The sequence below is a fragment of the Limulus polyphemus genome, unplaced genomic scaffold, assembly GCF_000517525.1.
Source record: "Limulus polyphemus unplaced genomic scaffold, Limulus_polyphemus-2.1.2 Scaffold1676, whole genome shotgun sequence".
Taxonomy (NCBI): domain Eukaryota; kingdom Metazoa; phylum Arthropoda; class Merostomata; order Xiphosura; family Limulidae; genus Limulus; species Limulus polyphemus.
The window spans coordinates 72880-86348 of NW_013667286.1; the positions used below are offsets into that span (position 1 = coordinate 72880).

Here is a 13469-nt window from a genome sequence, read left to right on the forward strand (position 1 = left end):
TGATTGACTTGTTTTGAATATACTATTTTAAAACAAGTGGATTGAGTACTGTCCATTTATTGTTTGAATTTATCACCAGCAAGTCACAGACATCTACTGTAAAAGAATCCCAGCCGACTCATATATATATAAAATCTTGACACACCCTCTGAATTCATTATCATGTTCTAAATGGAAGGATCAAAAGGAGGTGTAGTGTAGAGACTGAATATCACAACTTACCCTGAGTTGTGCAAATTTGAAATAGTTATAATTTAGCTGTGCATTACACTATTTTGATTTTGGTACAAACATATGTCCATGCTCCATCTCATTTGTTTTTCTCATACTTGAAGGCTTTGTTAGCTCCTGAAGTTCCATCTGTTGACAAGACTGTTTACATTCCAGTTTCAGTCTTGATGTGCAACATTGCTGGGAATTGGAGCCCTGCTTATTCAGTATCTTTTTGCATGGTCTCCACATCATTCTTTGGAATCACTGTTTGTGGATGGGAATGACTAGTTTTGTATTTCAATTACATTGTTAGACACACAAAGGCAAAAAAACAACAACAGATAGTCAAAATGTTGGGTGCAAAAACAGAACTTCAGATGTTCACATTCTAAACCTGTCAAACATTTTAGGTAATAATGGCCACTTCATACAGTAGAACAGTCAAGTTTTTCATTTTTATCTTAACAACAACAAAATCCTGATATATATGTTACAACATATTAAACATTCTTACTCTGCTAATACTTTCTTAATTTCTCAGTTTTCTGTGGTTTAGTAAAGAAACTTTGATATATACATGTTTAAGGTGGTGTTACAGTATTTGTTTAGCTATAATTTTCCATCCTTATTTTTAGCAATTCATATCCCATTGTAGGATGTTGCTATCCATGTCTCCAGAAGCTGTAAAATTAAATTCACCCTGGGTAGGTAGTGATTGGGCAGACTGTGATCTCATAGGTCAGTTACATTCTTCATTTGTCATCATTGGAGATCCGAATGTCTGCTTAGTTACAATGCTAGAAACCGGGTTTTGATATCTGTGATGGGTAGAGCACAGATAGCCTATTGTGTAGCTCTGTGTTTAATTTCATAAAACAAATCATTGAAGATTTAAACTGCACTACATATTTGATTATCTATTCTTGCACTTTGATGCAAAGCTATAATCCCTGCTAAAGCATCCTACTTGGCATTATGGACGGTATTAGGCTCGTCTCTTTCATTTACTGCTTGTATCAGGACCATATTTCCTGCTGCTTCAAGTATTTAGTAAGTTTTTCTTTTACCCTTTCATTCTTTTGGAGTTTTCCTTGGTTATTCACATAAGTTACGTGTCCAAAAACTTTTCTAGGTGTCACTGAGCTATTTCATTTACTTTTTTCACTCACCACCCTTTTGCTTGTAGGTCAGCACTACATTGATCAGCTTTACTGAGGTAGATCTGTTTTTTGGTCAAAGTTTGATGTAATAAAGATGTATAAAAAATTTTGTTTGCAAATACTTTGAATACAGAAAGATATGTTTTTTGTTTTCATGGCAGTGAAGTTGATAAAAACTTGTGCAAACTAATTTTTACTTTTTGTCTCACAGCAACTTTCAGTGATTCAGTGTGGTAGCATAGTTCGGTGTAGATCATGTCGTACATATATCAACCCATATGTATCTTTCGTTGATCAGCGAAAATGGAAATGTAATCTCTGTTTTCGAGTAAATGATTGTGAGTATTGGTTTTAGAGCATAGAAAATTTGTATTTAGTCCAACATTTAATTACACAGTCAATTTTGTTCTCAGCTTAATTATTTTTGCTTTAATTACTTGTGGCTTATCAGGTTTTTTTCAGTAAACTAATATTTTTATCCGAAAACATGGTACAAGTTAACTGATTTTAAATTTTGCATCAGTAAGTAAATTGTTTCTTTATCATTTGGTAAAATGTTTGTACTCAAAGTAAACCATCAATTAAGTAAGCAAGTTTGTAATATTTGCTATAAAGTTGTTTTTGCAATCTTAAAATCTTTTAATTTTTTTATTATTTTTCTGAATAACAATAGTAAAAGAAAAATTGAGAGATGGTTTATAATAGCTTAGAATACACACACACACACACACAGAGAGAGAGAGAGAGAGAGAGAGACACATTCTAAACACATTTTGTGTGTGTAAATGTTACTTTTTTTACATAATTCCAAAATTTTCTGTTGTACTTTTATTTAAATTGTGATTTAATATATATAATAGCTAGATTACAAATGTTTCTTTTCTGCATTGTTTTTAATCTACCAGTATGGGCTAGGTGGGATGCATCAGCTTGTAACCACAAAATTATCCACGATAGTAATTTCACTATAATTTTTATAATGTACGCGTATCGTTACAAAACTTTACAGCTTATTAGTGAACATTACAAGACTTTCATACAGTATCAGATTTTTTTATAAAGTTTTAAGATTTCTTAAGTAATGATTTCATCATGCCTTTTTTCTTTTTGAATGTTGACTATCCAACATGCAAAGTAATTTTGATTTTAAGATTAAAAATACTTTTATGCATCAAGTCATGTTCAAATTTCACATGCAAAAACTTTATAACCTCCAGATAATTGTAAGATGTTTTTTTTAGTAAAAACTATACTTTATCTGTTATTTTCACTATTGTATCTCTGTATGGGTTGAGTCCATTTGACTGATAACCACCATAAAAAAGTTAGGAAATAAATATAAATTATGTTTTTTTGTTCTAGAATGATTACAAATCATAATATGAAAACACAAATGTTTGGTCAAAATAGCTTAAATCTCATAACATCATACATTTATTGTTTTTATTATATTGACCTTTCAGAAGTGCTTGGTTAGCATTACAGAAGTTGCAATGACGAGGTGAATGTGCACTTATGTTACTGAATCCAGTAATATAAAACTGGCCTTTACAAAGTGACCTGTCTTGGCTGTGTTTTAGTGGACTAGTATTCTGTAAAATAGTCACATTCCAGTTATAATACATTATATATGTATATACCTTATTTGTATTTACAAATTAGTTCTTAAACTTATTTTTCTTAAAACCTAGAATAGTAAATAAAGATGTATAGCAAACAATTATCTCTTCTAGTTACAAACTTTGCTGCTTGCTGTAGGTTGCTAAGCCTTATCAAATTTCACATGTGGAGGATGTGAAATGAAATAAGTGTTTTAGGTTTTATATATACATTTTGAAATAACCAAAAATAATTAATTACTATATCAATACCACAGGAATCCACTATAATTTATCAAACTTAGTAGCTGAGCTGTATTTGGTCTAAAAAAATATGAAATTTGAGCTCACTAAAGTCTTACCTTGTTGTTTGGATGCTAGCTTAAAAAGAAAATTTGTTGCCTGAATACTTCAAGTTGGCTGAGAAAACCACTAGGGGTGACATTCTGAGTTTTTGATTGGTTATACACGTGTCATAGACAGAAGTAGGTGTACGTAAGCATTTCCAAAAATGGAAAGAGATGGATGTGGCCACTATGTTTGATTCAGTAAATGTAGTAATATCTCAGCAAATAGAAAAGATAGGAGGTTCTTATTTTAGATTATGGCTTTTCAATATCAATAATTTGAGTTCCTGATTCATAAGAAACTATAGACTTTGTACTTGGACATCACAAACACCTAATTTTAACCAATGCTGCATTCAACATATGTGACACACAAAAATCGATATTTGGAATTTCTTTTTTTTTAATATTTACTTTTAAATTAGGAAATTAACTAATGGGTAATACTAAAAGTTGAATTATAATCTACGATTTGATACCAAACTTATTGATATACATTCATAAAATAATAGTTCAATAAAATTTTTAATGCAGTCACATGACCCGTGACCCATAATGATAGGGTTAAATAATCTGTTGCTAATTTGAAATCAGAGGTTTGGAAAATAGCTTTTCAGGTAAGGCTTTTGTCCTTGACAAATCACTGCTCAGGAGGCCTTTCAGTTTCCAAAGTTGTAAGCTAAGCTGAACATGGTGACACCAAAATTCTATCAGAAATTAAACCTCTGATGTTAAACACTCAGAGGTGGTAAAGCAATGGAGATAATAAGCCAAATATCCATGATCAAAAATCACACGACCTCCAGATGTTTTTCCATGTTTTCTTTTGATTAGTCCCTTACATATGTCTAGCCAGAGATGTGCAAAGATGGAATTTCACATTATTATTTTTTTTTTTTGTCCACCACAAGTTACTGGCAAGTAGGTTCTATTTTCAAACACCTGCTTTACAATTTTTTTGCAAATAGCAGTCTTCTGTTTCTGTTGTTTTCCAACTTTCATATTTAACCTTTAATACCCTTTAAATCTGGAATTAGAGTTATGTTTTACATAATGTTGTTTTCATTTAGTTTTTATGTATACATCCATTTTAAGAATTATATATATAATACTCCTCTAGTTTCTATACATATGTATAATCAAAGTAATTTACACACACACACACACACACACACACACACACATACACACACACAAAAGATGTTTGTTCAAGTACTCTTCAGACTACCAATTGCACTGTGCATATATTGTTTGTGTGTGCACATATATACATTCTTAAATTGATTGCTATATGATCAAAACTCAACCTCCAAGAAGTTCATGAAAAATATAATAGCATAATTATGAAGATTATTTTAAGAGACCGGCACTTGTCTGTAACATGAGGCTACAACTCAGACTTCATTGCTATGTCTTTACACAACTATCTATGTAGTCCAAATTGTGACTCCTGAAAAATTTAAGCATTCATAATACTATTAACTGAAACATGAAAGCACAGATAACTGTATTTAAAATCATTGTGTGTAGAAACAAGAACATGGTGACTTGAAATATTCAAATTCTGTGACACCCTTCCAAGGCTAGACTTTTTTTAAAAAAGTGGTTTTGAGTACTATACTGAATGAAATAAAACAATATTTTCTGCTTTCTTTCCTATTTGTTCAGTTGTTATTATCGTAGAGTTCAAACATTTCACATTTACCTTTCTCATACCATAAGTTACCACCTACAAGGGAATTCGGCCAGTTTAGAACTACGAGTTATAAAGTGACATAAAATAATATCTGTATACATGCTTATACAAAATAAATTATTTTTATATCTTAGTACTTATTCTGATAAAAATAATCAAAAACTGTTTCATTACATTTATCAGGCCTAAAAGGTTACTCACTTTGTCATTCTGAACATTTTAAGACCTTGAAATTAATTTCTTATTAGTACCAGAAGAATTCCTGTATGATCCTGTTTCCAAGTCATATGGTGATCCCTCCAGAAGACCAGAGATTAGAAATGCCACTGTTGAGTTTATTGCACCTTCAGAGTACATGGTAAGTTTGAAATGTTGCATATTTTGGTTGTTAACAACAAGCTCACAGTTAGTTACTTATAAGCTGAATAATGAGTACTTTTTTATTTCATATTGGTTTATTGTTGTTATTAATTTATTGACTCAGAATTAATTTTTTGAATAATGCAGTTTGCAACTAATAATTCTTGCTCATTTGAAAGAGTCGAATCCAGAATTATTTAGTGGTTCTGCATTATTTTATATTTTGAAATATCTGTTTCTAAAGTAGCCATCTCAACTAATCTAAAATTGTTAAATTTTTAAACATTCACCCTAAGAAAACCAATGTCTCTTGAAGGTAAAATTAATACTTTTGATCCATTAATCCATTTGTTATGGGTAGATAAGAGTGCATATATCACAACCTTTTAGAGAGTTACATTCTATATTTAATTAAACTACTATATTATCGATGTATATGAACAAACTTGGCATCAAAACTTAGGTAACAAATCACATTTTGATATTATATAAGTTTTAAGTTCTTAATGTTATTAGAAAATATTTTTAAAAATATTCAATCTCCCCTAGCATGAGAATTGTGACATGTTCTCTATATCTTTCATCTCTAATATAATTATCTCACCCTCTGAAGTATGAAACATAATGTAAATTACACATTATAATATAGACATTACTTGGGCAATACAACATTTTTATAGCCTTCAATCTTATTTGTTTACAGAATCATAAGCTAGAAAAGCAAACCCACTTGTCATGCCCATGCCATCCTGTCACATCCTATCTTTCAGAAATTACCAATAATTTTGACATTTTATGTTATAACATTAATAACCAATAGAAAAACAAAATTTTAATCTATCACATGACATGTCATATTACATTGTTTTCAGTACAGAGTATTGTCTATTTCATCATCAGTTTGAAAGTTTCTTTCAAGGTTTTCAGATATCAAGAAGCTTAAACAATTATTTTAAGGCTTTTGTGTCAAAGTTAGAAACCCAATTAAATTATGACAGTTAATTGGCATTGTTTGCTTTGTGGGTGTTATTTTTCTGTATTTTTAGGTGCCTTATTTAAGTAATTAAAAATTTGGTGTACTAGTGCCATTAGTATAAAAAAAGGGCTTAAATTTTGTTGGTAACCAACAGCACAAAAACAAGAGGGCAAATTTATGTACTACATATTTTGTATTTCATGTATATATATATATTTATTGTCATAAAAGTATCTAAGGTAAACATTAAACTTGTTAGGTTAGATTAGGTAAGATAATGAAAAGTAATAATAATTATAAAAATTATTGAAGACATATGCTTATGAGCTATGTATTCACTGAGTGATTTAAACCCTGTGTGGCAGGATTATTAGATGTACAGAGATCCAAAAGGCAATAAAACAATGAAATTAAGAATAAATAAGTGTATACTGTTATGGGCCTTAAGCTCTTTAGGATAACAAATTTAAGTTCTTGTTACAATCTACAGTCATTCTAGAAAGAAAAAAAAAGGTAATTTAGATTTTGCATTTTTTTTATAGTGGTAACAAGGTCAGTCAAATCAACTGAGGAGTTAGGATAGAAAGAATACAGTTTTACTGAAAGAAAAGTATTTTTAATACTAACATGAAAATCACTTTGTACTGAGCAGTCAACACTGAATCCATATATTCACAGACAAATGTTTAGTAAAAATACTTAATTAAAAAATTGATTATTTTGTTTACAAATAGTTTTTAATGAAGATACACAAAATGTATTAAATTATAGTATGGGAACTGGGGGTGACTTTGACCAACCCCAAATGGAATGTGTCAGTAACAACAATTTTAGTAATGAAAGCATAAGAAAATTTGAAAACATTTATAATTTTTTTTTTTTTTTGTTAGTCTCAAAATGGCACAGTACTGTGGGCTGTTTGTTATGAGGGTTTATTTATGGTGAATTCTGCACAGCTCTATTTTATCAATTTAGTTACTGGCATAAAATAATCACAAAATGTCAAAACTGAAGCATTGACAAAGCTATTTTTTGGTCATGTTTCAGCTCCATTTTCAAAATAATATCCATAAAAAAAGTTTCCACATCTAGACGTTGAAGTTTCATGTTTAGTACTATTGACTCAGTCTTCCCATTTTTTTCTTCCCTTTAGTATCAATGGAAATTCAAATTCAAAGTTATCAGGTCAAGCTTTAAAAAAGATCTTGTCTTTATGCTACTACTTTGTATAGTTGTTGCTGTGTGTGTAGTTAAAAAATAGCAAAGTTCATTTCATGATGACTGTTACATTCCTAAAGATAGATTCTCTTAAATGCATTGAAATACTCATCTGGTAGTTGCACGACTGCATTTCGGTTATAAATAACCCATTGCCAAATAGTTGATGGGTCTTTTAGTTTTATAGAATATACTTTTGCAGATCATTTTTAACTTTTGCATTCATGGCTTGATATAATCTTTTTCTGAGCAATTTATCAATTTCTGATCATTTTCACTCTGGCATATTGCATTATGGCAGAAATTAGTAAGGTTGTGGTTTTTTCTCTATTTTTCACAAAATCTGAATTAAATGGTACAAACCTTTATTTTCTTCATTGAATGTTCATAAAGTCACAAGATTAACCTTAGAATTTTGTAATCAATTTATTTCTTCAGCCATAAGCCTAACTTAACTTTTGTCATGTTGCAATGTCTGCTAATTATACTGAGTGAGCTTATCTTGATGATCAGATTTCTTGCCAAACACATGAGTCGTTGAGGTATTTTGTTTCCTTACACAAATTGTTTTAATATATATTGTTTTATTTTGCTTCATATGTATTCATATGATTTCAGTGAAATATTTTGACATAACATCTAAATAATAAAAATTATTTATCTAGCTAAAATGTTTTATACATATAGACACATTGAGATCAGTTTTAGACCTGATATTTATTAAGGGTTTAAGACGTCTGTTTACACATTGGTAAAAGAATGAGTTTTACCTTACTTCACCTTTTTTTGATATGTTTTTTTCCCTTTTACAGGTTTCATCCCCAAATATTGTGTAGTATTCTAAGCATATATAGTACTTCCTTTATTCTTTAGTTTATTAAGGGGGACATTTCATTTTCACCAAAAAGTTTCAAAATATTCATGCATATGCATTTCTAGCTATGCTGTGTGTAATTTAGTAATAGAGTGTCAGTCATAGAAGTTGGTTAAATTCCTTCCACTCTAGCTACCTATTATTTTGGGTCATTTGTCTTTAGTGTAACATGTGCTTTATCATGAGAGAAGTTGCTGGTAGAACACATTTAGTTAAGGAGGACAGGTCCGAAGTATGTTTTACCTGTTGGAATGACCAACACTGATATGGGTAATTCAGGTTATACTGAGAGGGATAGTATTATAGTTTTGTAGGTAGTGCTGTGCTCTGTCTTGAAAAAAGTCTTCTCTTATGACAAGTAGGTTTTTGAAGTAACAGATTTTCAGAACAAAGTGAAGCACTGTCTCATAGTTAAGTGCATTTATTCACTTTGCTGTGGGTAAAGAATGCATTTAACTGTGTTTCAATCTCCTTCTTGTTTCAAACTTAAAGTTACAGAAATTGTTTGATTCCTGTGAGAAACATTTCCTGAAATTCCTCAAGTTGTTGTTACAGAAGTTATCTCAAAAAAAAAGTTGTCAGAACACCTGAGAATACCATACATCTATCAATCCTGCAAACTTCAGAGTAATTAATCTTTAATATGATAAGCCTAAGTTTTGTTACCAACTTCTGCAATTTATGTTTATTGAATAGTTTTATAGTTTGATAAAATCTAATTGAATGGATAGCAACTGCCCATTGTAGAGGACAAATTTTCGAAAGTCTGCCGCTTTTCGTCTTCAGCTCAGTGCATGTATGGTGTTGTTGGTCTTTATAGTGGATTGTGAAGAGTGTGTTATGAGTGTTGGTTTATCCCCGTTTCTGATTGGTGGAAAGGTTTCCTGTATATTCAACCAACAGTAGCCACAGGTTACTCGCCTCTGATTCGGAATCTCTGTTTATTGAAGGTTCTATTCCGTTAATGTAAAAGGATTCTTTAATTTTTCTTGTCTTCCAAAGTTGTGTGTGTTGATGATTCTAGTTTTTTCCTAGTTTATTTTTTATCCTGTTGATATAATGTGTTCTGCAATGGTTGAATTTTCTGTTTTCATGAATCTTGTACTGTTTTTATGTTCTTTTATTCTTTTTGCGAGTCTTCTTCTCATTTCTCCAATGTTTGTTTCATTGCAGGAATACGGAATTTCATAAATGATGTTTTTGTGTTTCTCATTGGTAGGTTTCTGTTTGTTTTTCACCAGAATGGATCCTAATGTCTTGTAGGATTTCCACTGGATGTTTATGTTGGATTTTTTGGCTATGCATTTGAGTTTTTCACTGAAATTTTGTAGGTTCAGAAGGTAAATACTTGTGTTTTCTTTGTTTTTTCTTTCTGTTGTGGTCTTTTTCAGGGAGTTTCTGATGATGGAGGAGGTGTAACTGTCCTGTTTAAAACACCTTACTATCTTTTCGCATTCTGTTTCAATGGCTGTTATGTCCCAAATGTTTTCTGCTCTCTTGTTTAGGCATTGGATTATACCACTTTTATTGAAGTTGGATGATATGACTTGAAGTGTAGATACCTGTTTGTGTGTGTGTGGGTTTTCTGTATACAGTTGTGGGGATTTTTCTCTCTTGTCTGCTGATGAGTAGGTCAAGAAATGGTAGGCTGTTTTGTTTCTCTATTTCCATGGTGAAGTGGATTCTTTTGTCTATAGAATTAAAATGTTCTAAGAAGGCTGGTAAGTTTTCATGACAGTGGGACCAGATAATATAGGTGTTGTCAACATGATGTCTGTAGAAACTTTGTTTTATGTATGGATGAAAGGGCTCTTTCTTCAAAGTCTTCCATGAAAATGTCTAATAGGATTGGAGAGAGACTAGCCATGGGACCACCGCTGTATATTTTGCCTAAACAATCTATCAAAGAAGAGTTTTATAGTTTGTTTGATCGTATTAATAAATGGCATAAAACTTGGTGAAATCTTTTTAAAATGATAAATGTTGTGTACATTGAAAATTTGATATTGACTTCTAATTTTTTAGTTAGTATTTTAGAACGTTATTGATTTAGTTTTTCTTACACAAAAATCATAAACTTTGTTCTTTTGCAGTTACGGCCACCACAACCAGCAGTATATCTTTATGTTTTAGATGTTTCACATAGTGCTTTACAAACAGGTAAGATAAAGATTTGTGATATAGTAAAACATAACACATTTTGCTACTGTGAACTTCCCAGGTACTTTATTTTGTCTCAACGTAGTAGAACTCGCTTCTCTATTTGAAATGTATCTACTTTGTAAAAGTGATTTTTTTGACAGTCTCTCTGCAATAATTTTTAATGTTTAGATGGAAAGTTAAACCTTTTTAAGATTTGAAATTAAATGTTATAAATAGGTTGTCTTCTTCAAAGCATTTTTTTTTAAAGTGCCACAGCTATAATATTTTGTTGTGTAGGCTAATAAAACATAATTTCATTTTAATATAGAATGTAATTTCTGTTTCTTCACAACACATTTTTAAATTTTGACCAAAGGAGCTGTGAAAGTCTTAAATTTTTCAGTGGACATGTTAACTTGTATGTAGTTTTTTTTACAGTTATTAACATCATATCTATGTGCATCATATAATGATTAAAAATTATTTTTATTGCATTAATGAATCAGAAAATATTTTAAAAACACAAAGTTTAACAAAACAAATTACTTTTTAATGTACGTGAAATTAATGACGTATTAACAACCTGTATTTGTGTATATTTGATCATAAATTATTTCAAGGTGTTGTTTAAACTACCTGCATTTGGTTATGCTTACTTTGGAGACATTACGTGATGGAAAGATTTAGAAATGTAATATGTATACATGATATCATTGTGTTTAGTATGTTTTTTAGTTAATTACAATATAAACTATAATTTTCAGCAAATCAAAGTAAATTTCCCAAGTGGGACATTTCTCAAGGCAGTTCATATATAAATCTATACATTTTGTATGGAGTATGTTTTTGAGGATATATATAAGTTTATACATTTTGTATGGAGTATGTTTTTGAGGATATATATAAGTTTATACATTTTGTATGGAATATGTTTTTGAGGATATTTTAATGATATATAGGATGTGTGTGTGTGACTACTCAGAAAAGCTCAACAAATTCTTGTCCTTAGGTTACTTGACAGTGTTCTGTAAAACTTTATTAGAGGAGCTAGATAACATCCCTGGTGATTCTCGCACGCAAATTGGATTTATTACATTTGACAGTTGCATTCACTTTTATAACATTAGTGAAGGTCTTAATCAACCCTCCATGATGGTGATGTCAGATATTGATGGTAAGGTTGCTTTTTATATAAATTATTTGGTTAATATCTTTGACATGACTACAAATAAAGTTACTGAAATGTTTGAGAAGCAAACACTGAGAAAGTTTGTTTAGTGATGGTGTTTTTAATTTTGGTGAAATATCACTGAAAAAATTCCTTTTGAAGAATGTAAAACATTTCACAACTTACAAGGTTTTAATTTCTCTTTTGATAAAGAACACATTTTTATTAAAAAAGTTTTAAATGAAAACAAACTGTAGGAAGAGAAATGAGTAATATGGATGTAAGCACTAAAGATTTTATATTAATGTCATAACTTTAAATATCCTTTACCTAAATAGTAAACATAAATATTGTAATGTCAGTATTAGTGATGAGTTAATTGGATGTAATTAATTTTTCTATGTATTATCAGGAGTGCTTTATGTGTTTACAACAAGTATCATTTTGAAAAAGTTGTGAAAAATGTAGATTTGGGTGTTGCAAGGATAAGATAAAGCATTTTCAGTTGAAAAATATAGAAATATTTGTCTTTCATTTAAACTTATGTTTTACAAAGCTCTTTTATATCAAAGCATTTTGATATAATTGATAAAGCAATATATTTTGATAAAGCATTTTCAGTTGAAAAATATAGAAATATTTGTCTTTCATTTAAACTTATGTTTTACAAAGCTCTTTTATATAGTGCTATTCTTCTTAACTCTTTCATCACAGGTTTGGTCCATGTAACCGTTTTGTGGTTGTTATAGTTTTCATGGTATAACCTTTAAGTTAGTAAGTGTATGTTAATGAAATCTGGAAGATTATCAGTAAACATTGACATCTTACATATGAAAACATTGTAATTTTTTTTTATTAAGTCTCAAGGTTTGTAAAGCAATGTTTTTCTCATTCCTTTTTTTTTCTTTTCAAATGTTGCCTATCCAACATGCAAAGTAATTTTCATTTTTAGATTAAAAATACTTTTATACATCAGAAAATTTTCAAATTTCACATGTGAAATCTTTATAATGTCTTTATATTTTATCTATTATTTTCAGTAACGAATCTCTGTACATGTTCGGTAAATTTGCCTGATCTCTTTAACCACCATAAAAAATTAGGAAATAAATATAAATTATGCCTCTTTCATTCTAGAATGACAACAAATTATAACACAAACATAAATGTTTAGACTAAATAGTTTAAATCACATAACATTATACATTTATATATATATATATTTATTATTTTCATTATATTGACCTCTTAGCCATGCCATGCCCAGCAATACAGAAGATGCAATGATGCAGCATACGTGCACTTATGTTACTGTATCCAATAATATAAAACTGACCTTTAGTCTTTACAAAGTGACCTGTCTTGGCTGTGTTTTAGTAGACTAGTATTTTGTAAAATACAGTCACATTTCAATTATTATACATTATATATGAGTATAGATTATTGCTATTTTGAAATAACTACTTAAACATATTTTTCATAAAACATAGAACAGTAAATAAAGAAGTAAAGCAAACAATTATCTCTTCTAGTTACAACCCTTGTACTTGGTCGCTGCTTTATGTAGGTTGCTAAGCCTTTAAAAATTTTGCATGTGGTGGATATGAAACAAAATATTTTTTTAGGTTTTATATATACATCAATACCATAGAATTCCACTATAATCTATCAAGCTTATTAACTAAGATATATTTTAGTCTAAAAAAATATGCAATTT

General features: G+C 29.8%; 1 protein-coding gene across 1 annotated transcript in view; it reads left to right on the forward strand.

The window, feature by feature from the left end:
* The window catches only part of LOC106464527 (protein transport protein Sec24A-like), a 64405-nt gene that overhangs the window by 31092 nt on the left and 19844 nt on the right, over nucleotides 1-13469 (forward strand). Inside the window, 4 exon segments of the mRNA XM_022392258.1 lie at nucleotides 1585-1711; nucleotides 5263-5372; nucleotides 10536-10602; nucleotides 11594-11758. Coding sequence (XP_022247966.1) covers nucleotides 1585-1711; nucleotides 5263-5372; nucleotides 10536-10602; nucleotides 11594-11758 — 469 coding nt within the window.